At 42.3% G+C, this 27,763-nt stretch overlaps 1 protein-coding gene across 2 annotated transcripts in view; it reads left to right on the top strand.

Annotated features, from left to right (window-relative positions):
- DCX (doublecortin) overlaps positions 1 to 27,763 on the top strand; it is a 109,089-nt gene that overhangs the window by 48,598 nt on the left and 32,728 nt on the right. For both annotated transcript variants that reach the window (XM_004685716.1, XM_004685715.1), the window contains exon 4: positions 26,152 to 26,254. In XM_004685716.1, coding sequence (XP_004685773.1) covers positions 26,152 to 26,254 — 103 coding nt within the window. The remainder of the gene's footprint in view (positions 1 to 26,151; positions 26,255 to 27,763) is intronic.

Raw genomic sequence — 27,763 nt, 5'->3', positions numbered from 1 at the left:
GGTACAGGTGAGAAGTTCAGGGGTAGTGAGAGGATTCATCAGAGAGAGAGAGAGAGCGTGGGGAGCAAAACAGGCAGATAGATGGCTGAGTCACTGCTGAGGGGAGCAATAGGTGATACAGGAGACAGGAGAGGTCTGCTGCGCCATGTGGGTCACCTCCCTGGCTGGAGATCAAACTCATGCTGAACTGGCTGTGGCTAGCTTCACAGTGTTGTGTTTTAACCCGTTGCACTACCAGGGAGGGCCCTGACTCACACTTTCTCTCAGTAGAATTCTTATGAACCAAAACAGTGATATTTTTTCCATCTCTCTCAGCCACCCCATCTTACCTCTTTTCAAACCGTGCTCCTTTTCCACAATTTTCGTCTTCACATTTTATCTGTTGTCCTGAATTCTTGCAAGTTCTCATATCTTAGTCTATCAATTGCTAAAATAAGGTTCTTTTTGAACCCGCAAAATCCTAATGCAATGAGGGCCAAGCAGAGAGCATGAATGCCTTTACCACTTCAGCTCCACAGTTGCTGTTAAGTGGAATAGCTCTTATTCATGAAACCCTGAGATTTCCAAGGAGACCATTTCTAATCTCATAAATACAAGACCTTGATAAAGCAGTGACTTGGGTATCACTAATTTCATTTTCATGCTTATGTTTGCCATCATTCATTGAGGGACAAGAACAAGTCAGCTATGGTAAGAGTAAACCCTGGATTAGCATCATGCATTGTAGCTGCAAATGTTCCTGTGAGTAGCATGTACAGATGATTTAAAGCCAGTTAGAAGGAAAAACAAGAAGCTACAAATGAGCCTTTGTTGAAAAATAACTTGGTTGTTGGCATAGGTGGGCATTTGGGATTGGCTAACTTTTTATATTTTATAACAAGTTAGCTCCCAATAGGCCTGAAGATTGGATTTATAATATCAGTTTCAGAGTTGAGATGAAATTAAAATAAACCAAACTTCAAAATGTATTGAGATGAAAGTAAGAGCCTAAAGTCTAGGTATTTTAAAATGCTTACAATTTCTCCACTTAGAAGCATGGAATTTTTAGAACTAAAAAATAAATCTTATGTGGTCCCTCAGTCTCATCTTCCATGCCAAACAAAATCTTCTCTAACCAGTGATCCTTTAAACTCTGAGTATCTCCAGACACTGGAAATTCATTTCTTTTTTATTGTTTTTTAAAACACATGTGCACATGTGTGCACACACACATGTTCATTTTATTTCATTTCTTGGTGACTCAGTCATCCAAACATACATAGGGAATATGTAAAGATTCTTTCTCTTCCCCTGTCCATGCTTCTTTTCCCTCTTCAGAGATGACCATTGTTAATATTAGTGTGTATCCTTTGAGCCTTTTAAGAGATATTTCTGTTACCAATTCTGAACAAGAGCAACTTTGTCCCCCTCCCCTCTCAACTCCCTCCCTCGCCTTCCACAAACACACAACACACAACCCAGTGGACATTTCACAATGTCTGGAGACCATTTTGTTTTTCACGACTGGGGTTGGGGTGCTCCTGGCACCTAGTGGGTGGAAGCCAGATACTGTTTTAAGTTCCCACAGTGCACAGGACAGTGTTTTACACACACACACACACACACACACACACACACACACACACAGAGACAACTATTGGGCTCTACATGACACCAAGGTTGAGAAACCCTGATATGAAGATTGGGGGGTGGTGTGTGGGGGGGAGAGAGAGAGAGATTGAGATTGATTTTAAGGATCACAGTCTCCATTCTTCTCCATTCTTCTGTCATCTGTTTAGGTACTAGTCTACATCTATTTCTACAGCATTCTTTTGCTGAACAGTTTAGTTGATACTCTTATGATAGATATGTTGTAATTTATTTAACAATGCCCTATTAGTGGATTTTTATAATTTTTTAAAGATTTATTTTTATTTATACATACAGAACTGGGGTACAGGCCAGAGGTGCAGGGTCAGTGAGAGGATTCACCAGAGACAGAGTGGGGAGCAGAACAGTCCAACTGATGAAGTACACTGCTGAGGGGACCAGCAGGCAAGACAGGAAAGGTCTGTTGTGCCATGTGGATCACCTCCAGGGCTCGGGATCGAACTTGCGCTGAAGTGGCTGTGGCTAGCTTGCAGTGCTGTGCCATAACCCACTGCACCACCAGGGAGGGCCTATTAGTAGATTTTCAATTTGTTACAATTTTTGCAAATGCGTTCAATACTGCAGCAAGCATCCGTGTGCAAATATCATGTATGCGATCCCTAGGAGAATTGTCAAATCAAAGGATATCTTTATTTTCTATTTTGATAGATTCTGCCAAATATCCCTATCGAAAGTCTTTAGAGGTGTAAACTCCCATCCAATGTTTGCTGTTTTCTCATATTTTACCAACACTTTTTACCAATCTCTTAGAATTTTACCACTTTGATGATAAAAGTTAATACTTGCTGCTTTAATTTGCATTGCTCTGATACTCTCAAGGTTGAGTGAGCCCGACTTTCCGCCATTTAATTTTTGAGTTAATTGATTAATTACCTTATTATTTATCTTACCCCTTTTAATTGGATGCTTTTCTTTTAAATTATGATATAATTTTTGAAGGTGATCCTTTGTTGAATATATGTCAATATTCTCTCGTGTTATAGTTTGTGATTTGGATTTATTTACAGTGTATTTTTTACCCAAAAGTTAACTTTGACATAATAATTTTTTTTTGTATGTTTTCCTCATTTCGGTCTTGCTGAAGGCCTTCATTACCCAAAGATACAAAAATATTTTTCTCTATTTTCTTCAAATATTGTTACTGTTTTTATATTCACTTCCAGTTTTGCATTAGGGTGATGGCTACCTATTTCCAAATAAATAGGCAATGTTTCAATCTGTTTTAATCAATTATTTCTCTAAATAAGAATTGTCCATTTGGTAAGACACTAAATTTTCATATATACACTATTTTGTTTCTGGATGCCAGTTTTCCGACAGCTATTCCATGGAATTATTTGTACTTGTTCTTATACTAATCCAGCTCTGTTTTAAATTTTATAGTCGATTTTGATGTGTGATAATGTAAGTACCCACATCCTTGGACTTTTCCCCCAAAATATCATTTAATATTCTTTTACAGGGCCTCCCTGGTTGTCTAGGGGTTAATCTCAGCCCTATAGCCCTATCACCACTGGTCGTCTGAGTTCGATCATCCCTGGCCAGGAAGATGACCCACATGACACAGCAGACCTCTCCTGACCCGCCCACTGCTCCCCTCAGGAGTGTACTTTGTCGATTTGCCTGTTCTGCTCCCACTCTGTCTCTTGTGAACCCTCTCACCCCCTGCACCTGTAGCCTACACCCCCAATTCTTCTATGCCATATATATATATATAAACATTTGAACATCAACATCATACCGCCAATTTTCATAAAACTTCTGTTGAATTTTTTATTTGATCGCTTTGTTTTTTAAACTTTAAAAAAATTATTTATGCATACAAGTACTGGGGTACAGGCCAGAGGCTTGGGGAGTGAGAGGATTCACCAGAGACAGAGTGAGGAACAGAACAGGCAGATTGATGAAGCACACTCCTGAAGGCAGCAGTAGGTGTGAGACAAGAGAGGTCTGCTGTGCCATGTGGGTCACCTCCCCGGCCGGGGATCGAACTTGTGCTGTAGTGGCTGCAGATAGCTTCATAGTGCTGCACTTTTTTTTTCTCACTTTAACTCATAGTGCTGCACACCTATAGCACCACCAGAGAGGGCTCAGGATTGCTTTGAATTTGAAATCTAAGTTCAGGGTGACTTGACAACTTTAAAAATATTTTTAAATAAAAAAATATCTTATTTTCTTCAATAAACACTTGAATAGCTTTCACAAAATTTTGTAATATTGCTTGGTATTAAAAATAAAATGTTTTTCCTAATTTTTTTTATAATTGGCTATTGCTGGATTATAGGAAAACTATAATTTTTGTATATTGATCTTGTATGTGGCCACCTGGTTGGACAATCTTCGTAGTGCAAATGGTTTCTTAGTTCATTTTCTGGAAAATTTTGGAGAAGACAGTTGCATAAGTATGAAAATAATGTGAATATTTTATTTTGTTTTTATTGCGACCCCATTCATTTGTAGCTCTACATGTTTAAAATTTCCTTCTAATGTTGAGTCAAATACCTGTTCTGAACTTTTTCTGCCCTGTAGTTTCAGTTCAGCTTTCTAGAGCTAAACAAACCAAGGTAAATTCCTCTAGTGCAGCATAGTTTTTCAAATATTTTAAAACAATTATCATGCTCCTCTCCGCCCCATCTTCTGTTTTCCAGAACAAACAGTTCCTTTCTCCTAAATATACATACATTTCTCACCATGCTCATTTTTCTTTAAATGCACTCCATTTTGTCAATGTCCCTTTGAAAACATGGTCTCTAGAGTGGAAGTGAGTTCAGATATTGTCTGATCATTGTAGAAAGTAATTTTGTTTATTTACATGCAACATTCCTGTAACTGTATCCCAAGATTGCAATGCTAGAGCTAAATGGTTTTAAAATATTATTGTGCAAGTGAGGGAATCCTTTTGTAAATGAAAATTTTAACTAAAGAGTTAAGAGGATGAAAAGAGGATGAGAGGTTATAGAATCTCCACCATTTCAATATTTTTCTTGTTTCCTAACATAGCCCAAAAAGGAGTTCTGAGGATCAAAAGTATGCAGTTTGAAAACCATGAATCTAATCAACCTTCTTCAGAGGGAGATGTGATCTTGGGAAGAGAAATTACTTACCAAGATCACCTAGTTGCTTGATCAAATGGATACATTTAAACTTAGGTCTCCTAGCCTCTCTTCCAGAGGCCTTTCCACTAACAATCTCATGCTATTCCTACCATTAACTCCCTGCACACACATACACCATCACACTCACACACAAAACACACACCTGAGTGACTTATATGAACCTTGGGATCAGCTCAAATCCTAGGCCTCAAGCTGCTGTTACTAGCCATCCTTTCCATCTTACACTTTTTTATAGTTGAATATTAAGAATCTAAATATGGAACTTTCCTTTTATTGAATGTGTTGATTATAAACCGAGAACTCACTCAATATCTTTTTGACGCATCCATCTTGCCTTTTAAATTTTTTTTAAATCTTGATTCTGCCATCATTAATCAATGTATTTTAGCAGGGCTGTTCAAGTAAGGATATAACTCACTGTATTTGACTTTCAACCCCAGTTCTTTAATTTGTCAGCAAATACTTAATCAAGACTTAAAACTTCAAAAACTTCATACTTACATTTTATGACATTTCTTCTCCTGTACCCAGAATACACCTACACATCTGTTGAGACCTGTTATGAATATCATCTCATCTGTGAAGTATTACTAAACCCCTACACCTCACCCTTGAAGCAAAATTGACATGTCCTATTTCTATACTATAATAGAATTTTTAAAAAAAGATTTATTTATTTATGCATACAGAGTTGGGGTACAGGCCAGAGGTGCAGGGGCGGTGAGAGGATTCACCAGAGACAGAGTGGGGTGCAGAATAGGCCGACTGATTAATTACACTGCTGAAGGGAGCAGCGGGTGGATCACGAGAGGTCTGCATCGCCATGTAGGTCACCTCCAGGGCAGATGGGGATCAAACTCATGCTGAAGTAGCTTTAGCTTCTCAGTGTTGTGCTATAACCCGCTGTGCCACCAGGGAGGTCCCAATATAATAGAATTTTAATATCTAACATAATTCCTTTCCAATTTTATGAATTTCTTCAGGGTCTTATATATTTTTCTATATCCCCAGGCTCTGAGCCTGATATGGCAGGTAGACTCTGGACATTGGCTGCTAAGAGCTGTTAGTTTGGATAAGAATTCAGTGTAAAAAGTATTGTCAAAGGTTAGTGATTTCTGCTGAGGGCTAAGGAAGGACATATTTTGCTAGCCCTGGTCCTGCACATAGTCAGCATCCAATATATGTTTTTAGTGCACTTTTCCATCCCCCTCCCAGCTATCTAGCCACTTTGCAAAAGAAAAGTTACCTGGGCATGACTTATGGTAACCCTTGTTTCTGTCCATGGACCATAATTTCTCTTGAGTCTCACAAACAATGTTGTAGTCTCCTTTTTATATATTTTTCTGGGTATCAGCATCAAGTTAATTATTATGTTTTCTGAGATATAATTCTTCCCCTTTTCAAAAAGTAGGACAACATTTCCTTGTCTTTTGCCTTCTGGCTCCTCTTCCATTTTCCAAGAACTTTCCAGGTGGTGGTGACTCATTTGGAGAAAATGGCCCCTTTCACTCGGACCTTTCAACAGTATTGTTTGTAATGGTCAGGGGCCATGACTAGGAGAGCTGTTTCTTGGAAAAAGTATATTTGAATTGGGCAAATCAGAGGCTGAAGTCAGGATGGCCAATAAATGTGTTATTGACAGAGGCCTGGCCTAGAAAGACAGCCAAGTCTAGGAAGGCAGTTTTCTCTGAACCCTGGCCCAGCAAGCATTTCAGATCCTCACCCTGTCTCTCTTCCTTTCCCCTTTTCTTGGCTCCACTCTCTTCTCTTTCTGGACTTTGTCTCCTCTGAGCTGAAATTTGGATGGCTAAAATGTAACCTCAGCACAAAAATGACCAGAAGAATGCACATCTGCCCTTGACTTGCAGATGAAGACCTAGGTCAGTGACTGTTACTGACAGAGGTTATATGCAAAACAGGAAACACTGTCAAGAAATTGAAACTATCCGGTTAATCACAGATGTGCTCCAGGCTGTATCTATTTGAAAAGGAAAGGTCATCCTCTACGTAGACACACAAAAATACAGTAACATGGTGATTCATTGGCATGCTAACAGCAAGGACTTTTGTGAACCTACCGCGTGCCCAGCTCTGTGCTAGATACTGAGGAAGTTGCAGAGATAGGCTTCTAAAAATGTTGCAATTGTTTTTAAAGAATTTCTACCTTAATAAGAGAATGACAAATAGCCTGAATCTAGAGTGCAGTTAAAAAAAAAAAAAAGCCTTTTCTTTAACAAGTCTTGGAAACAAAATATAAAGGATTTTTAAAAAGACTAACCTTCAATGACTGGAAAATGAAATTCATCCAAACTCTCTGTTCCAACTATGTGTTAGTGAAGTGGCCCTTGATCTACTGTAAATGTGAAGAAAATGAAATTGAAAAGACTGCAGCTTTTCTCCCTACCCAGTGCTGTGTGTTGCCTTGTAGAAGCTGCAACAAGTCTGGTCTTTCCTGGGACTGAGAAATTTCATCATGCAGGTCCGATGCAGCTGACGGGACTTGTCTCTTCAGTGTGGCTATGACCATTGATTTGAATGAGAGGTAGAGTGAGAATTGGGCCTTCGACTTTCCAAGGGGTTGTCCTGTACTATAAACCACTGAAAGTCTGACTTCTGAACCCAGCAGCCCAGGCAAAGGACAAAGGCTGCTTTGCTCACAGTGGAAAGGTTTGAGTTGAGTTCCTTCCAGGCGACCACACTGGCTGCCATTTTATACAGTCTATTTCTGTCTTCCTGTACACATCCCTCAATTTGCATTCCTGCTTAACCTTGCCACTAGTCCTGCCTCTCTGTGTGGGAGGTGGAGTGGACTTGAAGAAGGGAAAAAGAAAGGATTTTTTGTGAGGAGGGGGAGGACACAGGCCTTTCACTAGCTGTTCCTCCTGGATGTCTTCAGTGAAGCATTTTATCCTCCTGGCTTCCTTGAGTATAATCACAGAAACTCTCTTTCAGCACAGACATCAGCTTATTTCTCTGTGTATTTGATTTTAACTCAGTGTTGAACCAATTTGGCTCATTATAAATGGTGATTGGCATTGCAAAAAATGGGAAAACGAATGAAATGAAGGTGAAAACAGAATTCTGAAGTTGGTTTACATGGCGAGTGTGATTTGAAGGGACCATCTAAAGTCCTCAAACATCTTTCTCCAAATTTTAAGGGATACGAGATATCTGCTATTAGAGTTTATTCCTCAGTGTGTGTTGATGGCCCTCTTTAGGCATTACCCCCAATCCTGGGCAGGATGCAAATTAAGCTATGAATGCCCTCGTATGACTTTGCTTATCAGAAATGTGCAGTCAGCTCATCCTTTCCCAGCAAGCAGTTGCTGTTCACTGCCAAGACATTGCACTTGGACTATTTTCCCCATTCTGAAGGGAAACTAATCATGTAAGGCCACAGTCTTACTACACTCAAAAAGCAATTAACATGAGTCAAAACTTGGAATGGCTAAGCAGTTTAGGTGATTGTATAAACAAAACCCAAAAGCCTATTTTCAGACCATTAAATGTGGGTGAGATGCAAGAAGAGAATTAAATTATGACAGAAAGAACTCAATCAAGAAATTTTCCCCAGATTAACAGTTCCTTGAGGACAGGAGCTGTGTCTGTCTTATTATTTCCTGTGTCCCTAACAGTTACCATGGTGACTGAATTCTCATGAGCCCTCAGTGAAACTATTCAATAAATGCACGAACAACTCAGGAGAATTTCCTGACTAAGGATCAATTCTAGAGTGGGTTACCAAATAACATTGGAAGCCCGGTATCATTGAGAGAGATGATGGAAGATAGGTGATTATCTGCCCAGGACATGGCAGGAAAGTGTTTTATGGGGTGTGTTTCAGTAGATCAGCAGTGTGTTTCAGGAGATCTGCCTATTCTGCTCCCCACTCTGTCTCTGGTGAATCCTCGCACCCCACCCCCACCACCTCTAGCCTGTACCCCAGTTCTGTATGCATAAATAAATAAACTCTTTACCAAAAAAAGAAAAGAAAATAGTATGAGACAAAGTGATAATAGTTTGATTTTCAGATGAGGAAGCTGAGCCTAGAGGGATTAAGGAGCTTGCCCAGTATCATAGAGCAATGCCTGACTGAACCAGGACCCGAAGCCTGGTTCTATTTGCAATATCATCCTAGCCCCAAATTCAGGAATGTAGGTTTGTTATGAAAACAGTAGTCAGTCCTACTGCCTTCGTAGTTATAATCCACATACTTTGATGTATTGTTTCAAGTTCCTTTATACACTTTTCTAGGTATAGGAGGCTGGCTCTTGAGAAATGGCCAGATCAGTCATTATGTCAATTCACATCTCAATTTAATTGAACTTTTTTTCTACTTCAAACATGAAGAGGCTAAATAATTAGATTTCAAATAACATCGTGTTGTTTCTGTCTCTCTTGAAAGTAGACGACATAAATGTCTTCAGAAATGGGCTGAATGCATCTCTCTCTCTATCCCAGCTTTTTTGCTAGTCAAGCAGGAAGACCTCCTGTACTACCTGATGTAGTTCATTGAGTCCTTTCCTTCCTGGGACTGGCAACTTTCTCACAGATTCAAGCGGCAGCAGGTTTAGTGTAATTACCAGCCCAAACCCTGTTTGGTGTCCCAGAATGAAATGAGTAAGGCAGTGTTGAACTGAAATCATGGATGGAGTTGGACCTCAGATCCTGGGAAGGGCGCCAGGATTAGAAGAGCCAAGGACTTTGCAAAAACCAGAGATCTAGGCAGGCTGTGAGTCATTAACCAGACAAGCAGTTAAAAACTAGGAAATAAACTTCTATTGGGGTTAGAGCAAGGCCAAGGGTCAAAAACTAAATAGCAATGGACAATAGTAACAACGATAATAGCACCATCCAGGAAAAGGGGATTGGAAGACCCAGAAAGAAAGAGACTGCTAGGGAGTGGCCAGCCTCCACCCAAAGGTGGGAGCAGGGAAGTCATCTGTCTTTTCAGGTAGGGAGTGCAGCGCATAGTGGCCATAGCGGTAGTGATGCCTAATCAGTCACAAAATGTCAGGCAACTTAATTTCTCAAACCTGGCACTAATGCTATATTGGTGCAGGTTGTTCTTTGTGTTCTGGCTCTGTCCTGTGTAGTCTAAGACATTTAGCAGCATCTCTGTCCTCTACCCACTAGATGTCAGTAGCACCCCCAACCCCAAGTTGCGTGAAACAAAACCTCTAGATATTTTCACTCTCTTTGGGGCAGTTTAGGGCCAGCAGAGTGGCCTCAGGTTGAGATTACTGCTCTAAAATCTATGGATAGTGAAAGCTTAATGGTCTTCAAACTAATAGGATTCACTGCCTGGGAGTTATCTTCAGAGCAGGAAATCCGAGGTAACAACAGCCATAGACAACTCAACCCCATCTTCCCAAATGTTCTTCCCATCTGGTGTCTGGCTGCTCATCTCTTCCATTAGGCGCTATTGCAGTTCATAAAAATATTGAACCCTCAGAATGTTCCTCAAATCCCACTTCATTCTTGATTCACATGCAAACTGGGACCAAAGTGCAAATGCTTCTTAATTTCTGTAGTTGAATTCTGAACGACATGTTTCTGCTTTTTGTTTATCTTAATTTACTGTTTTTTCATTTCCATGTCTTCCCTATTTTCATTCAATTCTTTATTTTACAAAGAACATTATTGCTGATGAGAAGCCAGAAACAAGGAAAATGGGAGAGAGGTTCGGGCACTTTGAGGTCTTGTGGTAAGAACAAGGTCTAAGGACCTCTCCTGTGTAATAGTGTGCACCGGGCCCTCCTTGGTGGTGCAGTGGGTTAAGGCACAGCACTAAGAAGCTAAAGCTATTTCTGAATGAGTTCAATCCCCGCCTGCCCCCCCCTGAGGTGACCCACATGGTGCTGCAGACCTCTCCTGGCCCGCCCGCTGCTCCCCTCAGCAGTGTACTTCGTTGATCTGCCTGTTCTGCTCCCTGCTCTGTCTCTTTTGAAGCCTCTCAACACCCCTGAGCCTCTGGCCTGTACCCCAGTTCTGTATGCACAAATAAATAAATCTTAAAAAAAAAAAAAGAATAGTGCACCCATTTCTTTGTTCTACTCAGTCTGTTTTCTTTACCACCCAGCACAATGATTCCTTCTTTAAAAAGTGGAGAAGTCTCTCTTTCATTTTTCCTTCCTTGTGGCCCGTGTAGTGGACTTTCATGTTTGTCAGAAGAACCAGGAATCCTCCGAAGACCTGTTAGAATAGCTTTGTGAAATGAGAGGCGGTACAAGCGACAGCAGAATGGAGTGGGAAGAGCCCTACCCCAGGATTCAACTTGAAGTTCTAGTGGTGGTTTTTTCCTTTCCAGACATTTGATGTTACTAATCATTAGTTTTGGCTGAAACTCCGTTTTCTCATGTGTAGGGCTACCTGCTTGCCTACGTGGTAACTGTATATTTTAGATGAGAGAATGATGCTAACATGAAATATGTAAAGGCTTTCACAAATGCCAAACGATATTATTGCTTAATGGCAGTTTACATGCCTTCAGTTTTTCTTGCCAAAATGTCTCGGTGTCCACTGGACAGATGTCATGTTCTAGCCTATAACAATAGTTCCATTCTCTTACAGCAGCGACAGACCTGCTCTCTGGGCCTTCCTCTCTCACGTTCTACCCCATTTCACCCTGCTCTGTGCCCTGGGGGGCTGCTCCATAGCAGCAGACTCCTTCTCCTTCTGGACTCGGTTGTGTTTGCCCTGTGAAGAGCACTGCTGGAGAGCAGACTGAAAATAGACTATTCATGCCGTGACTCTGCCCTAGAAGTTTCTGGGCACCCCTTTATTGGTCACAGCTCCTATCAGGGAGCTCTCTTCATAGAACTTGCATGCCTTTTCCTCCCTTTGCCTTCTGGTATCTTCACTCAGTTTTGTAGGTCCAAAGGGAATACCAGATCCCACTATCATTTCAGTCTCCTCTGTTATTTCTTTATGCAACCTGCCCACATTTTGGTAATCAAACTTCTTGTAAAATTCTCCCCAATTTGTCCACTGTGGATTGTCAGACATTTCCTACTGGAATACCCACCAAATCTGTTTTTTTCTCTTTTGATATTTTTTCGAGGAAAACATATTCTTTTTTTAAAAAAAAATTTATTTATTTGTGCTTACAGAACTGGGTACAGGCCTGAGGTGCATGGGCAGTGAGAGGATTCACCAGAGACAGAGTAAGGAACAGAACAGGCAGATGGACGAAGTATACTGCTGAGGGGAGCAGCGGGCGGGTCAGGAGAGGTCTGTCTCCCATGTGGATAACCTCTGGGGCAGGCAGCGATCAAACTCATGTGGAAGTGGCTATAGCTTCTTTTGCTGTGCTTTAACCCACTGCGCCACCGGGGAGGGCCCAGAAAACATATTCTTAAAGAAGGGGAACAATAGAAGAAAATGGCATAGGTTTATGCCCACTAGTGTCTGTTCATTGAGAATTAGTTCCAGAATCAACATCTGAGAACACCTACAAATTAGCGCTGTGTTCTTTACCAGTTGGCTAGTAATGCTCTTTGTCTTATTCCCAGCCAACCATTCAAGAACATTTCGAGGCCGTGACTCCAGTGTCTGTTCTCTCCCACAGAGTTTGTGTCCTTGCTAAATTCCAGCAACCTGGGAGGCAACTGTGTGATGCACACTCCAGTCTCTGGCTCACTGTAAATCAGTTTGCACCCCTTTGCTTCCCTTGGACTGGAGTCTCAGGAAGCCTGGGAAGGGGGGTACAGTTAAGCCTCTGGGATTCCATGACAGCTGCCAGCATTCTGGCCCTGGTGTTTCTGCTTATTAACTGTGTCCAACCTGGAATGTTTCATACATCGTCAGAGCTAGAAGAGACCTCAAATAGCCACTAGTCCAGAGGTTCCTATGTTGGGATCTATAGAACAGACTTCAGGGAAATCCTTAACCACCCTAAATTGTATGGAAAGTTTGCATTCATTTACATATATGCATTTTTCTGGGGGAAAGATCCATAGCTTTCATCAAATTCTAGAAAGGGCTTGTCATCGAATAAAGACATCCCCCCCCCAAAAAAAAGGCTCTAGACCAGCACACTCAGCAGAGGGAATTGAGGACCAGAAAGAAAGCAAATTATCCAAGATTCCACAGTGTGTCAGTGGCAGGGTTTGATCTAAAATCTAGGTAGGCATTAAATTCCTGTGTTTAACAAGCTTTCCCCTCCTCTACTGAATTCCAAAGCCACACTCCCCCTATTCTTTGTGTATATCGATACCAGGTAACTGTTAAATACAATTGATAATGGCAGTGAGTCCTACAAGCAAACGCTCTCATTTTAATCGACCATGCTAAACAGAACCTGGAGTTGTGTGGGGCCCAGGGCCAACCTTAGAGCTCACTGGTGCCAAGGGATCAAGCAGGGTTTTTCCATCCCAGTTCTCTCTGATGAATGGAGTTCTGTCTCATCCCTGTTTCTCTGAGCCAACATGTCCCCAGGGCCCTGTGGAGGGGCAGGTGTTGGTACTGGGCATGGACTCAGCAGCCCAACTCAAGTGCCTCTGCAGCTGTTCTCATCCCTGTGAGGCCCCCAGTGGGAGCTGACACAGAGACTCTTGGAAAATGGCAAGGAAAAGCTAAGGGGAAAACACCCTTGAACATTGAAGGGTTGCCAGGCTTCCAGGGGAGCTGGCACAGCCAAGCTCAGGTCATTAAATCACAGCTAGCTCCTGGTAAAATAGAGTAGGAAGTCTTATGTCTTTTCATGGCCCCATCTTTGCACCTCTTTCCCAGGTCACAGGTTTTTTTCCACACTTCCCAGAGTTCCTTACTGTATTTCCTTACCCAGGTCTCCCTGTCCAGGAAATAAGTGTCTGTGCTGTATAAGTAAGTTGCCCAGCATGACAAAGTAAAAGAAAAAGCTTCAGTTCTAATATCAGCCCCGCAACTCACTAGCAATGTGATCTTGTGCAAGTCCCTTTGATTTGACAGGCCTGCATTTTTCATTCATAATAAAATGAAGCTAATGAACCAATTGAAATAATGGAGGTGAGGTCACTTGAAAAATGTAGAACACTAAAAGATATGTGGGGTCATTGCAATCTCTCAGAATTCAAAGGTAAATTATTTTAAAAGTTGAAAATAAAAATCATTTTTAAAATTTGAGGAATTGATGGTTTATGTCACTGTATGTAAAGTGGGAACAGGAAGTAGGAAAAAATAGATTCAGAGGAATAGGGTCACTCCTCAGAGGTAAAACACCACATGACACCCACTTCAGAGCACCCACAAACCTTTATCATATACCTTTGGGGCCCCACACGACTTGGGTCCCAGCCATCCTTCTAGAGCTTTCAATTCTGCTGTCATTTCTAGATTTTGTTTTTGGCTTAGTTCTGCCAATTGCTTTGAAAACAGTTATCTTGAAAGCCAACCCCACGGACGTGACTGGCTGCCTAGATTTCAGTGTAGCTGGTCTTTTCTTGAAGAAACTCCAGAATGGAGTGAGAAAGAAAGTCATCATTGGCCGTGACTGTAAGACAACCAATAAAAGAAATCAGTAGACCAAAACATGACGTGTTACTGGTGTTTCGCGTGCTACTTTATGTCTGAGAAAATTCTACAGACTAACCACTCTTTGCCCAGCAAAGATGAAAAGGTGTCCAACTTGTTTTTGTGCTGGAGGATCAGCAGAAGTCAGACTCATTGCAACTTGCCATAGCAGAGGGATAGAGAATTCCCAGAGGGTGAAACATAAAATTGACATGGTAGAAACATAAAATTAGTTCCTCGCTCCTCCAGGAAACCATACTGTTTCCTGGGGCTCTGGGATGGGGGAAGCACTTAAGCTAAGCACCAGGAAGCAAGACAAAGGAAGTCAGAGATATGGTCAGGACCTATAAGAAATGCATGCTTTCATGGGCTAAAAGCGGGAGAAAGGACAGAATCTGTAACACAAGTAAGGTTCTTTAAAAATTACTTTAGTAGAAGAAGGGGTTTGATCCTACCCTGTTTTTAGGTAAACACTTAAAAATGAATAGATCCAGAATTTAATACACAAGTTGATCTTTATCTCTTCTGATTGTCTCTAACATGGTGTAGGCATAGTGCACATTAGTAGTCTAGAATTACATAATCATACTGTAATATCCTTAAATTACTAGACTAAGATTTCATTTTAATTGTCTTTAGACCTGTCTTACTTCTGCTATTACCAATGATGATAATATGTTTTAAATATTTGACCTTTTACACGTGACTGTAGAAGGAATATAATGGGAAATGAGACAAATGAGATCTCTGCTCTCTTCTTTATATTCTGATGATGGTGGTGTTATAGTTTAAAAGATGTCTCTGAATAGGGGAAATTTGCCTCTAAAGTTTGGCAGACTGAGTATTCTAAAAATTTTTCCTGCTACAATACAACTAAATCCTAGTAGGTATACCATAACAAACATTTCTTTATAGTTCTCTTTAACTAGATGTATTGCTAATAATTCACATACTATACAATTCATTCTTTTAAAGTATATATTTAAATAGCTTGAGTAGATATGATGATCATTGTTTTTAATTATTGTAATTTTTTAAAAGATTTATTTATTCATATAGAACTGGGGTACAGGCCAGAGATGCGGAGGGTGGGAGGCTTCACCAGAGACATAGTGGGGGGCAGAACAGGCAGATTGAGGAAGCACACTGCTTAGGGGAGCAGTGGGCGGACCAGGAGAGGTCTGCCATGCCATGTGGATGTCCTCCTGGGCAGGTGGGAATCGAACTCATGCAGAAGTGGCCCAAGCTTCTCAGTGCTGTGCTTTAACCCTCTGCACCACCAGGGAGGGCCAATTATTGTAATTTTAATAATTTTATGTGTACAATTCAGTGGCAATAATCCTACTCACAACATTATTCAATCATCACTGTTACCTAGTTCAAAAACTTTTTTATTACTTCACACAAAACGTTTTTAACCACCAGGCAGTAACTCTCCATTCCCCCATTTCCCTAGCCTCCAATTGCATTTTTTAATAATTTATTTATTTATGCATACAAGTACTGGAGTACAGGCTAGAAGTGCAGGTGGTGTGAGGATTCACCAGAGTCAGAGCGGGGAGCAGAACAGGCAGATACACTGAAATTCACTGCTGAGGGGAGCAACGGGCGAGACAGGAGAGGTCTGCAGCGCCATGTGGGTTAGTTCCCTGGCCAGAGAATAAGCTCTAATTGCATTGGCTGGTGATTGCTTGATAGTGCTGTCTTTAACCCCTGCATCACCAGGGAGACCAAATCTCTAACCACTTTATGTCTCAATGTATTTGTCAATTCTAGGCATTTCATATAAGCAAAATCATGTAATACTTGTTTGTGTCTGACTTATTTTACTTAGCATAATTTTTCCAAGATCCAATTCGCAAGTATCAGAAATTCATTCCTTTTGCGGTGGAATTTTATAAGCTGGATGTATACAGTGTGATGCCATGTATATATAGAGCACATTTTGTATATCCATTCATTTATTAATAGACACTAGTATTACTTATACCTTTGGCCATTGTGCATAACCCTGCAATATATATGCTACACAATTATCTTTTTGGGTTACTGCTATCAATTCCTTTGTGTATATGTATGCATTGAAATAGAACCTCTGGGTCACAGAATTGCTTATAATAGGAAATATATATTTGGTCTTTCCCTTTCTGGCACAGTTCCTAAAACCCTTGGTATTTCCAAAGTATGAGAGTAATAAAAGTGTCTTTTGTTATGTTAACATGGTGACTTTTGGAACACACCTGATGATGGGAGTTGACTGCCCCCAGAATCAACCTTGTGGAGATTAGTTTGCAACTATCAGTCCCAAGCCCTGATCTACAGGGAAGGGAGAGGGACTGGGGATTGAATGGATTCCAGGCAATGAGTCAGTTCATGGACAATGTCTATGTAATAAGCCTCCATACAAACCCCCACATGAGAGAGTTCAGAGAGCTTCTTGGCTGATGAACACTGGGAACAGAGGCACATTTGGAGAGGCATGGACACGCCATACCTCTCTTCATATGTTGCCCTCTGCATCTCTTACATCTGACTGTCTCTCACCAAATTCTTGTGTCATAAACTGGTGACCCAATAAATAATATGTTTCTCTGAGTCCTGTGTGCTGATCAAAGAAATTAATCAGATCTGAGGTGGGGTTGTAGGAACCTCTGATTTATTACCATGTGGTCAGACGTACAGATGACCACTGGACTTACAAATGGCTTCCAAGTGGCAGGGTGGGAGTGAGCAGTGGAAGTCTTACAGGACTGATTCCTGAACCTGTGGGCTTTGACCTTATCTCAGAAGAGATGGAAGCAGACTTGAGTTAAAATGTAGGACACCCTGCTGGTCTCTGAGAACTGTTTCTCGGTATAAGGAACCTGCCATCCCCACATACAATGTTGAAATTGGGTCCAGGAAGCAAATTACCTGGTAACTTTATGTTCAGTTTTTGAGGAAATGGGGGACAAACACTTTGAAATGTCTTTCAAAACCTGTAGAAGAGAAAGGCCGAAAAGGGAAGAGGAAGCACAGTTAAAACCAGAGCAGTATAAGACTTCCCTGGCGATCAACCCCATGGCTGGGACCCAGTGCTTTGCATATTAACAGAAATGTAGGACATGCAAAGTCCTTAAAAGGTGGAGGCGTTGAAACTGCAGCCTCCACAGGAAGCCAGGACCCCTAGGGGAGCTTCCAGAAACTTACCTAGAAGGACATCTTTGCCATAACTCCAGGTGGCAAACAAAATAGGCAAGAACTCCACTCCCATTTAATGCTGCTACAGCAAGTAACCTCTTGAGAATCTGCAGCACAAAACTTGCTTTATCCCAGGTCTGGAGTTCCATTTCACACTACTCATCCCGCAAGGGAAACCTCAGCTGAGAAAATGTTAGTTTTCACATTGTTAGTGCCCATTGGCACCAGGCAGAAGTAAATTCACCTTTTTGGAGGAAGGCACCCCCTAGTTAGAAACCTCAGGTTTCCCAGAGATTTAGTTTTAACAAAGCAGAGCCTGTGAGGACCAAAACAGGGCATATGGTAGGTAGCATAACGGGTTAAAACACAGTACTGTGAAGCTATCTGCGGAGGCTGCAGCAGAGACTGCAGCATGAGTTCAATTGCCAGCCAAGGAGCTGACCCACATGGTGCGGCAGACCTTCACTGTCTCGCCCGCTGCTCCTCTCAGCAGTGTATACCAGTCAGTCTGCCTTTTGTCCCCCACTCTATTTCTGGTGAATATTCTCACCCCTTCTCCCCACACCTCTGGCCTGTACCCCAGTTCTGTATGCATAAATCAATAAATCTTGGAGAAAAAAAAACAGAGCATATGATAAAGAAAATTTTAAGTGTCAAGCACACAAGGAAACATGGCACCATGCGGAAGATCAAGCAGAAACAATAGATTTTTATTCTGCCTCTTGAGAAACCAAGAAGGGGACCTCCCTGGTGGCCTCGGGATTAAGACTCAGCATTATCACCACTGCAGCCTGAGTTTGATCCCCAGCCAGGGAACTACCCCACATAGCAGCAGACCTCTCCTGTCTCGCTTGTTGCTCCCCTCAGCAGTGCATTTCGGTCAAACCCCCTGTACTACTCTGTCTCTGGTGAATCCTCTCACAGCCTATACTTCTGGCCTACACTCCAGTTTTCCTGTTAGGAAAAATAAATAAATAAAAGAAGCCAAGAAGGGCAAGTATTTAAGAAGGAGTTGCTCAACATATACCAGGTGCGTAGGGGTTAAGATGAGGTAAGAGAAGTGACGATTGGATGTGACAACATGGAAGTCGTTATTGACCTTGACAAGGACAGCTTTTGTGTTGTGTTGGGAGTGCAAATCTGATTGGATTGGGTTGAAGGAGAATTGGAGGTGTGAAGGGAATGTAATAATCTATACATGTGGAAAAGTTTTGAAAACAATAAAAATAGTTTATAAGTGCAGGTGGTATCTTGATGATTTCACCAGGGATCTTAGGGAAGTTTGAGGCATTGAATAAATATATTTGTGCTAATAGAGACACTTTGGTAGCAAGGAGCTGTTTGCCCCAGGCAAAAATATTGTTATACAAAAGCCACAAGGATAACTCCAGGAAAACAAGTTTTGATTAGAAAGCTCTGGTTGTCTCAGAAACATTGTCTCGGCTCACCCAGCCAACCCTGTGCCAACCTCTGACTGGAACCCATCCAGGGCTTGCTGGCAGGAAATATTCCAGAATGAAAGTAGGAGTAACTTCTAGAAAAATCCTCATCCGTAATGTTTACTGAATCATTCACTCATTTGCAAAGCCTGCCAGCCACTCTTTATGGGCAGGACATGCTGTTGGCAAAGCTGGGAAATCAGTGTGGTTTGTTTCTCTCCTCTTCACCACTGGGCCACTCCTCTCCCCAGAGACACTCTCTGCCCTTCTTTTCACCCTGAATTCCACCAGTAGGCAACTGTATGTTTTGTCTGCTCAGCTGGCAGATGGGTCTGGGCAATTGTGCTTTGGAGAGTTGGAGCCTCTGTGACTAGTCAGAGGCAGCCCTTCCTTCCCAGAGTTATGGGAGAGGAACTCTCCCTCCTTTCTGCCTTTATTTTGCAGCTACCTCTGCCTGCAATGCCCTTCACTCCTTTACCCACATACACCCTACACGTCCTTCAAGACTCAGATTTTGTGGCACCTCTGTGCAGCCTACCTGTTCTGATCAGGAGTGATCTATTTGTCTTCTGCACTCTTTGTGCCGTTACAATAATGCGAATGACAGTCTGCTTTGTATTCCAATTTTATGTGTAGTTCTGAATTGCTTATTATGTTGGCAACTCTGCAGATAGAGGCAGTTTACTGTACATTTCTGTATGTCTCACACAACTCCTCAGCCGCAGTAAAGCACTTAAATAAATATTAGTGAAATTGAATTCTCAGTGAAAATATTTTAAATGCTGCCAGTGAGTCTCATAGACATTCAAGAAGACCTTATTTCCCAAGATGACTTTTCTTTCAGAACAACTAGATAGTGAGAGAATCCTCTGGCAACAGGCACATATGAGAACTAACTCGAGTATCTGTAAGATGTGGGTGGGGAATCTAATCACGCTTAAGTCACAAAGTAAAATTTCCATTTGTAACTAATAGACTCAAACTGCTTTCACGAGTGATTTGTGGTCTCCATTTCCCCACTCGTACTTGGACCTTGAAGACACTGGACCATCCACATAGCCTATTGTTCACACTAATGTGCGCCCACGTTTCCCTTCCCCCAATACCTGCTGTAGTATTTTAGTAAAGGGAGAACATTGAGTTAATGGTTCAGTGTTAATGTGAGTTGGTTTTATTGATCTTGTGCTGGTGGTTGATTAATTGCAAAGACAGATGTCATGCCGTAGTATTCACTGACTTAAATACCCGTGTGACTCATATAAAAGCTGATGTCAGCAAGAGCTTTAATCTCTGAGGATGCAGTACATGGTATACTGATTATTATTTTACTACTCTATTGCCTTCTCATATGGAAAGTTGTTCACAAGATCTAATATGCAAAATTAGATATTTGCAGTATAAGCTAAGGTAGACTTTGTGTCTTATTACCTCCATGGAAATGTATAAAGATGATGTGACTGTGATTTTCTCTTGGGACTGATTCATTATTCTCCATTCTTCTGTTTTCCTTCTTTATTTTCCTTCTTCTTCCTTTTTATTTTTCTCTTTCTCGTACTCTGTGTTACGCTTTACTATATACCTAGTTGCCATTTAGAGTAATAGTTTTTTTGGGTTTTTTTTTTTTTTTTGGTCTATAGATTAGAAATATCCATAAACAGGCTTTCTTCTTTCAATCCAATAAAATATTCTACAGCATATTAGGTACTGATTAGGACAGATGGGGACTCTCCCATTAAAGCTCCTGTAGGGTAAATGGAGATGGTTCGTTTTTGTGCCGCTGGACTCTGGCCATCATCTCTGGCCTTGGATGCAGCAGGCGCTTCGGAGCATGCGCTCCGGGCATGCATGCCTGATGGTGGACACCTGGCGTATGGTGTGGGTGTGCTTAAGTGGGCACACCTGAGCCTGAAGGCCGAGGCTATAAGGACAGCATCACAGAGGCCAGCAGTTACCAAAGCCTGAGCAATCTTCATTTACCCTCCTGTTCCCTACCAGCATTTGAAATCAGGGCTTCAGGAGTGCATGCTTTCTCAGGCAATTAAATAGTGTTGTCCTGAGTTGATGAGGACTCCTGAGTGCTAGTCTCAGCTCTGCCATGAACCAGCTGTGTATCCTTGGACCACATTAGTGCTCTGAGCTCTGGGGTCCCCATCTTTAAGATTGAGCACTTTCTATTTTCCCAGCCCTGTAACAAAGGGGTGGGGGAGGGTTATCATGTCTCAATATCCAAGGCATTTGGGAAAATAGGGGGTGCACAAGCACAATGTGAATTTGTCAACATTTGGGAGCTAGTAAAATGTGGGATGGGATCACACAAGAAACCTGATGCTGAACAGCTGGATTGCAAAATGAGTGTGTTTGAAGCCAGCCACACCACGGTGAGCTTGCCAGAAGCCAGAAGAAAGGGGGCTCTGCCTTTCTTAGAAGCGCCCCAAAGGAGGGGTTATCCAAAGGCTTTCCCCAAAGTCTGGGCCGGGGGCAGAGAGGCCTGGGGTAGGGAGAGGGTGGGGCATTGTTACAGCCACCCCTAGAGCCATCTGTGAAGGCTTTGTATTGCTACAAAGGGATCTCACGGCCTGTCACTGCTGTGGCTGCTTTTGAGCGTTTGGGTTTTCTTCTTGGGAAGCATTTTCCACAAATGCCTCCAAAATGAATGCTCTGCTGCTGTTTGAAGTATTGACTAAATTCTTTTTGTGGTTAATAGTTGATTGAGACTTTCCATTTTTTGTTGAACTAATTGGATTATATAGGATTTCCTTTAAAAAAACATTTCATCTACATTTTCAAATGAATAGGTGAAGTTAGGCAAAGAATAACTTCTGAACTTGTCATCGTTGCTCCTTTCTCATTCCTAAATATCTATATTTGTGTCACCTTTCAAAACCTTTCACTGCTAGTTTCTGTCGTCTGCCACATTTTCATGTTCTCACTTTTCTGCCTTTGTGTAGCTTCACAAAGCCTCCTTTTTAATATCTTTACCTGGCTAAATGCTCACTATGTATGAAACAGCACATGGGGAAACATGGGGAGATATAAAGGGCGGGATGAACTTGGTCTTCACGCTCAGGAGAGCTGTGATCTCGTGGAAGGCCTAGGTGAGTGCCCATGAAAACACAGGCATATCCTGAAACAAAGCACAGAATCCTAAAGAACAAGGTAGAGCAATGCAGAGGGCAGGGTGACACTCACTCTTGACTAAACCTAATGGCACCAGTCAGAGACAAGGACAGCCTCAAGCACTAGGGCAGGGCCAAGGTCTTCATGGTTAAGGAGGTAGCAGGGGATGAACAACTCTGAGACCACGATATATCAAAGATGGTGGCTCTAGATTTTATTGAGTTAAGGTCCATGATGTCAGAGTGAGTCTACAGGAGGGTTCAAAGTCCTGTGGCCTCTGTCATTGTGTTACTGAGCAGGGTAAGGAGCACCCCAGGACACCCACTACTGTCTGCTCTAGATAGGTTCTGCCAGCCACCACATGAAGACAAAACATTCTTTAGTGTGTAAGACCTTTAATGGAAAGGAACATTATTACAATTAGTGTGGGATAGAGAGAAGAGAAAAAGAAAGAATATAGTTTCCCAGTCAAGTACCCAGATTTACCCCTTGTGGTTGAATGCCCAGCCAAATAAGGTTGCCACAAAGGAGGACTACTGAGGTCCAAAAGCCTGCCCAAAATCTGAGACACCTTCCCATAGAGACCCATAGGAAAGGAGCAGAAGGGTCAGGCAATTCTGGGACTAAAGGAGAAAAATCAAGATCAAGATGAAGGCTGCCATTGTCAACTTCCCCACAGGTCTGTCACACAGGTCTGCTTCAAAGGCCCCCAAGCCCCTGGTACATTTCAAGGCCAAAATGCAAGTGCTGCTTTCTCACACGTCTGTCTGCTCCATGTGTCTCCTCCGGGTCTCCTTGCTCCCCTTCCTTCATCCAGTCATTTTTCTCCAGCATCTCCTCTCTGCTTGCTCCACCCTGCCTTGTGTGGGGTAAGGAACCTGGATCCTCCCCTTGCCCTGGGGCCCACCCTATCACAATTGGACCTGCTATTAAGACAATATACAGGCTGCTTATTGAACTGATAGAGCCAGACAGTGACTGTGTCACTTGGCTGTGGGACTCAGTGACTTCCATGGCACCTGCGGATTCTTCATTGCAGTTCCTGACTCAAAATGGAAATGCTCAGTTTCAGTGTAGCTCATTCCATCCAGTCTTGAACTCCATGAAGTCACTTCCTGATTATTGTTCGCCCTTGCCTCCCTGCTGACAGAAGAATACAAATGTACTTTATATATTTACTAGGTAGTCAAAACCACAAGCAGAGATTCTGATAGATTTGCATTTGTTTGGTTTCACCACTTTCCATCTGAGTAATTTATTAATGGCCTCTGGCTTCAATTTTCTCATTTGTAAAATAGTGATATTTTATACTAAATGTTTTATATAAAATAGTGATATTTTGTAATAATACTGACTTCTAGGATTTGTGGTGAGAACAAAATGAGATGACAGATTTGGAAGAACTTATAAAGTGCTAAGAGTTACAGAGCAAGCATTCCGTCACTGGGTATGAAAGGGTATGCAAAGGGGTGCTAAAACAGTCCCAAGGATCAGTGCCAAGGTAGGACACAGGTCACTGTGGGTTCTCACTACACACTCGGTTCTGAGATGACTCAGGCTCTGGGTCCACCAACAGTGGGGTTGAACAAACAGGAGTTTGGAGAAAGGGGAAGAGTTTCTAAGGCCACAAGTAGCTGGCTTTGTCACCCCAAACAATGTCCCCAGTGCTCATTTGTCCCAAACAAAGGCTGCTCATTCAAGATGTTGCCATCTGGTTCACAATGGTCAGGAGCTGGTGACACACTGGCAAGCAGTGGGCCAGGATTCAACTCAACAGGAGCAACTGGATGAGCTCAAAGGTGGGGGTTGCATGTCAGCAGCCTAGCACTAGCACTGTCTGAAGGCTGGGCTGGACAGCACTGGAGGCTGGACTAGACAGCAATGGAGGTAACTGCTCTGGGGGTGGTGTTGAATCATCAGAAACAGGGATGGCACGCTCAGTGGTGCTGGACAACACGGGCCATTAGTGCCTGTCACCACCAATCACCAGAAGGTGGTTTCGGACACACAAGTGTTAAAGGCCCTTTATGGGTTGTTGGTATGAACTAATATTTAACAACTCTTTGAGACACCAGGCTCTAGTCCAATGTGGTCCTTGTATGCAATGTCAGAGGCATAGCCAAAGGCAGGTCCAGAAGCCTTGTCTCTGCACAGATCTCTGGAGATTTGCAGGTCTGTGAAGGTCTGGTGAATCCCTCGGAGGTCCTGTGTTCCATGCTTCTCTTCTACAGAGTCTGGCTGCTGAATCTTTCCTTCTCTAGAAGCCAGGGGAAGAATGCCTTTTTTCTTCTTTCAGGATCCTCCAACCTGCAAACCTGACTTGACCGTTTGCAGTTCTAAGCATCACCAGCTACCCCACACCAATCTGTCTTTCAATCTGAATAATTAACTCACAAATGGAACTCACACCTGATTGATATGTTGAACTCAAATCTGGTTGGTCCTTTTACAATCCAGGTACCAGATGCAAAAGGGAAAAGCCTGGCACCTGCACAGACTAGACCTTCCATGAGTCCAGGCAGATTCAAGGGTATGTGGGTTCTGAGGCCAGAGCTGGCCTCAGTGGGGCTGGCGGCACACTGTACCAAGTGTGCCTTCATTAGGGCTGGGTGTAACAATGCAAAGTGGGGGAGGGCCTGCAGCAATGCTGGGACACAGGTCCCCGCTGCTGCAGGGTGGGGTCTGCTGGGAGGCCTCCATATTGGCCTGGCACTTCATGATCCAGGAGGTGGCATGCAGTTTTTTGAGCACTTTGCACTGACCAGCCTTTAGTCCATGCACACTAAGGCAGGTGGTACCAACAAAGCTAGTCATGCCCGGTGCTTGTGCCGTGGGGATCCAGTTTCAGTAGCTCATTATATGGTTGTGGAATGAATGAGTAAGGGACAAAGGGGCTGAAGAAGGATGTTGACCTATTTGATGAGATGAAGACCCAGGGCTAGCAAGAGGCTTATTGGGAGTTACCCTGGAAGTCTTCCAAATCTCTTGGATGATTGGGGGAATGAGACAATAGGGTAATCTTTAAGTCTCTCTTGCTTTCTTTAAAATGTGCAATCATCTCGATAGGTGGGGGTGGGGACAACAGAGATTGAATAGATCCTGGGAGAGGGGATGATATTATTCATATAAACACTTCTCAAATGTGACATACTGCTCTCTGTGCCCAGCAAGCTGTTGTTGGTTTGTGAGCACAGTGCTTTTCAAAAGTCACTTCTAGCAATTTGAGTAGTTAACTTAGGACAATTAGAAGTTTTGAACACTTTCAAGCTAAGGATTGGGACAAAAATGTTTTGACTCTAATTTCTCGTGGGATTTCCCTGAGGTGATGTACTAATTATCAGATATAATTAGGAAAACTGAGATGTGGGAAGACTGCAGGGAGTAGCATACTTTCCCAGGGATTCTCATGTCCTAGTGCAGAAAGGCTTGAGAAGACTGGTGTGGAGGAGCTGCAATGCGGAGGGCCTGGGAGTGCAGAAAGGATCCTGGGAACATGACTTTACCAGCACAACCTCAAGCCTATGGGGGCCCATTGTTCTTCATTATGTTTTCAATGATCAAGACAGTTTCCCCCTCCTGATTCCTCAGGGAAGAGACATATTCTGGGCCACTGCCAGACTCTTGGCCCACTTTCAGCAGAAGTGAAATTTCTGTGGGTCTAAAGCAATTAAGAACTGGTGTCCTTCTTTCTAAACTAATGAGGATGAAGAAAGGAGATGCCACCCTTTAGTTAACCACAGTATATCTACCCTAAGCTAACACATCTTTCTCATTTACCTTAGTCTGGACTCATTCACCCAGAGCTGAGCAAAGGCACACTGTCTTCGAAGCTGCCTTGAGAAAAGGTTGCATTTGTGTGATCCTCTGTTGGTTGACTCTTATTCAAATGGAACCATTCCATTTTGACATAATCTTGAAGTTACTCAATACGGTGGAATCCAGACCCAACACAGGAAACTTGGGACACTATGACACTGGATCCCTTTCTTGCTAGGGCCTATGGAAGACATCATGACTCTGGTATTTTGAGTAAAGGAGAGTTTAGGACTAGAGGAGATGATCTGTTTGTGACATTTTATTTCCCTGTCAACATGATATGAAGCTCATAGTCACAAGACCATTAAATGGCTAACCCAATGTTTCTGCTTCCTCCACAGGTAACCTGCCTCCATGATTTCTTTGGCGATGATGATGTGTTTATTGCCTGCGGTCCTGAAAAATTTCGTTATGCTCAGGATGACTTCTCTCTGGATGAAAATGGTCAGTAGTAACTGGTTTTATTGTTTCATTGGCCTCCCTCCTTCTATTTGAGACACTAGGCTCTTAGTCCAATGGCATGTCTATGGACTAGAGAACATTCATTCATGGTCACTCAAAGGCAAATAACATTAGTTTGCTCATCTTTCTCCTGTATATTGTGCACATGAGTCACTAAGTGAAAGGTTGATTGTACCAGATGCCCAGCCGCCAAACTCAATAAACCTCATTATTGACTCCAATAGTAACCATATTTCTTGTGCTACATGTTGTGTCACAGGAACTGACAGGCAAAATCAAGCCACAGGGAGGAACATTTGGAACCAGAAGTTGGATGTTGTATATATGCATTTTTTCTCTAGTTAATATCCTACACATCAATGGTTCCACTTTAGGAAGATTTTCCACTGTGTTTTTAGTGTCAACCCATTTCCCTTCCCCTACCTTCTGGCTTCTCGCAGCTTCCTCTGTTTGTGACTCAAGATTTCAGCAGGTTTTTAATCTCAGGAAGGAGATGAACATCTGCTCATCTTCTTTGGGAAAGTCCAAACTCCAGGTATAAATTCCTGTGAATTAGCTCCCACAGCAACACCGATAGGATATGTTCCTGATGGAAAGACACATTCAAGACTTAGTTCCTACTTATGAAGAGTAAAAGTGTGGAAAAATGCAGAGTTATACTAATATAGACCTTATAAACACTCCAGTGACAAGGGTCCTGAATGAGGTGGCATTTCTGCTATGGTTCTTTTGAGAAGAGGCAAATGATGATAAGAGTCAAATAAATACTAGGCTTTGTCCAATTTCCTGAATCTTCTACATCTCCAATTGTGAACAGTGATCACGAAAATCTTTCAAGTAATACAAGAAAAATTCAAATTGCCAGAAAAGATTTCCTAACTTTTTTAGGTACCTGATATTTCAATGCAGCTTAAGTAGGAGAAAACGAGGAGTCCAAACACTGTCTTGACCTATGTGTTTGCTCTGCTGTTTTCTTGTTTTGTGGCCCTAAGCAAAAGGCTACAACCTTTTTATTCTCATCAGTAAAATGACTGTGCTGATCTTTTTAGTGAAGTTAGCACCCTCAGGGTCCGAATTTGCCAGAGCAGAGATGCTGAATGACCTGCCTAGTAATGGAGCTTTGAATATGTCAAGTCTGGGATAAGGGCAAGTATCAGGGATATATGTCAGATTGTCTCCCCATCAGAAGTCTTTTATAAGTTCTAAGTGACAGAGTCACTACTGGCCCATATCCTGGATCTATGGAATTTGAATAACAGGCGCAGAGAATCAGAAAGCACTATATGAATACAAGATGGTAGTCGTGGTGAGAAAGCTTATTCATATAAAATGAACATGACATCCCTAACATGATTATTAAAACATGTAGCAGGGCCCTCCCTCTTGGCGCAGTGGGTTAAAGCACTGCACTAAGAAGCTTAAGCCACTTCCGCATGAGTTCGATCCCCGCCTGCCCCCGGAGGAGATCCACATGGCGTGGCAGACCTCTCC

The sequence above is a fragment of the Condylura cristata genome, unplaced genomic scaffold, assembly GCF_000260355.1.
Source record: "Condylura cristata isolate star-nosed mole 26May11 unplaced genomic scaffold, ConCri1.0 scaffold00019, whole genome shotgun sequence".
NCBI classification, from domain to species: domain Eukaryota; kingdom Metazoa; phylum Chordata; class Mammalia; order Eulipotyphla; family Talpidae; genus Condylura; species Condylura cristata.
The sequence above is the reverse complement of the archived record's forward strand: the minus strand, read 5'-3'. Positions and strand labels throughout refer to the sequence as shown.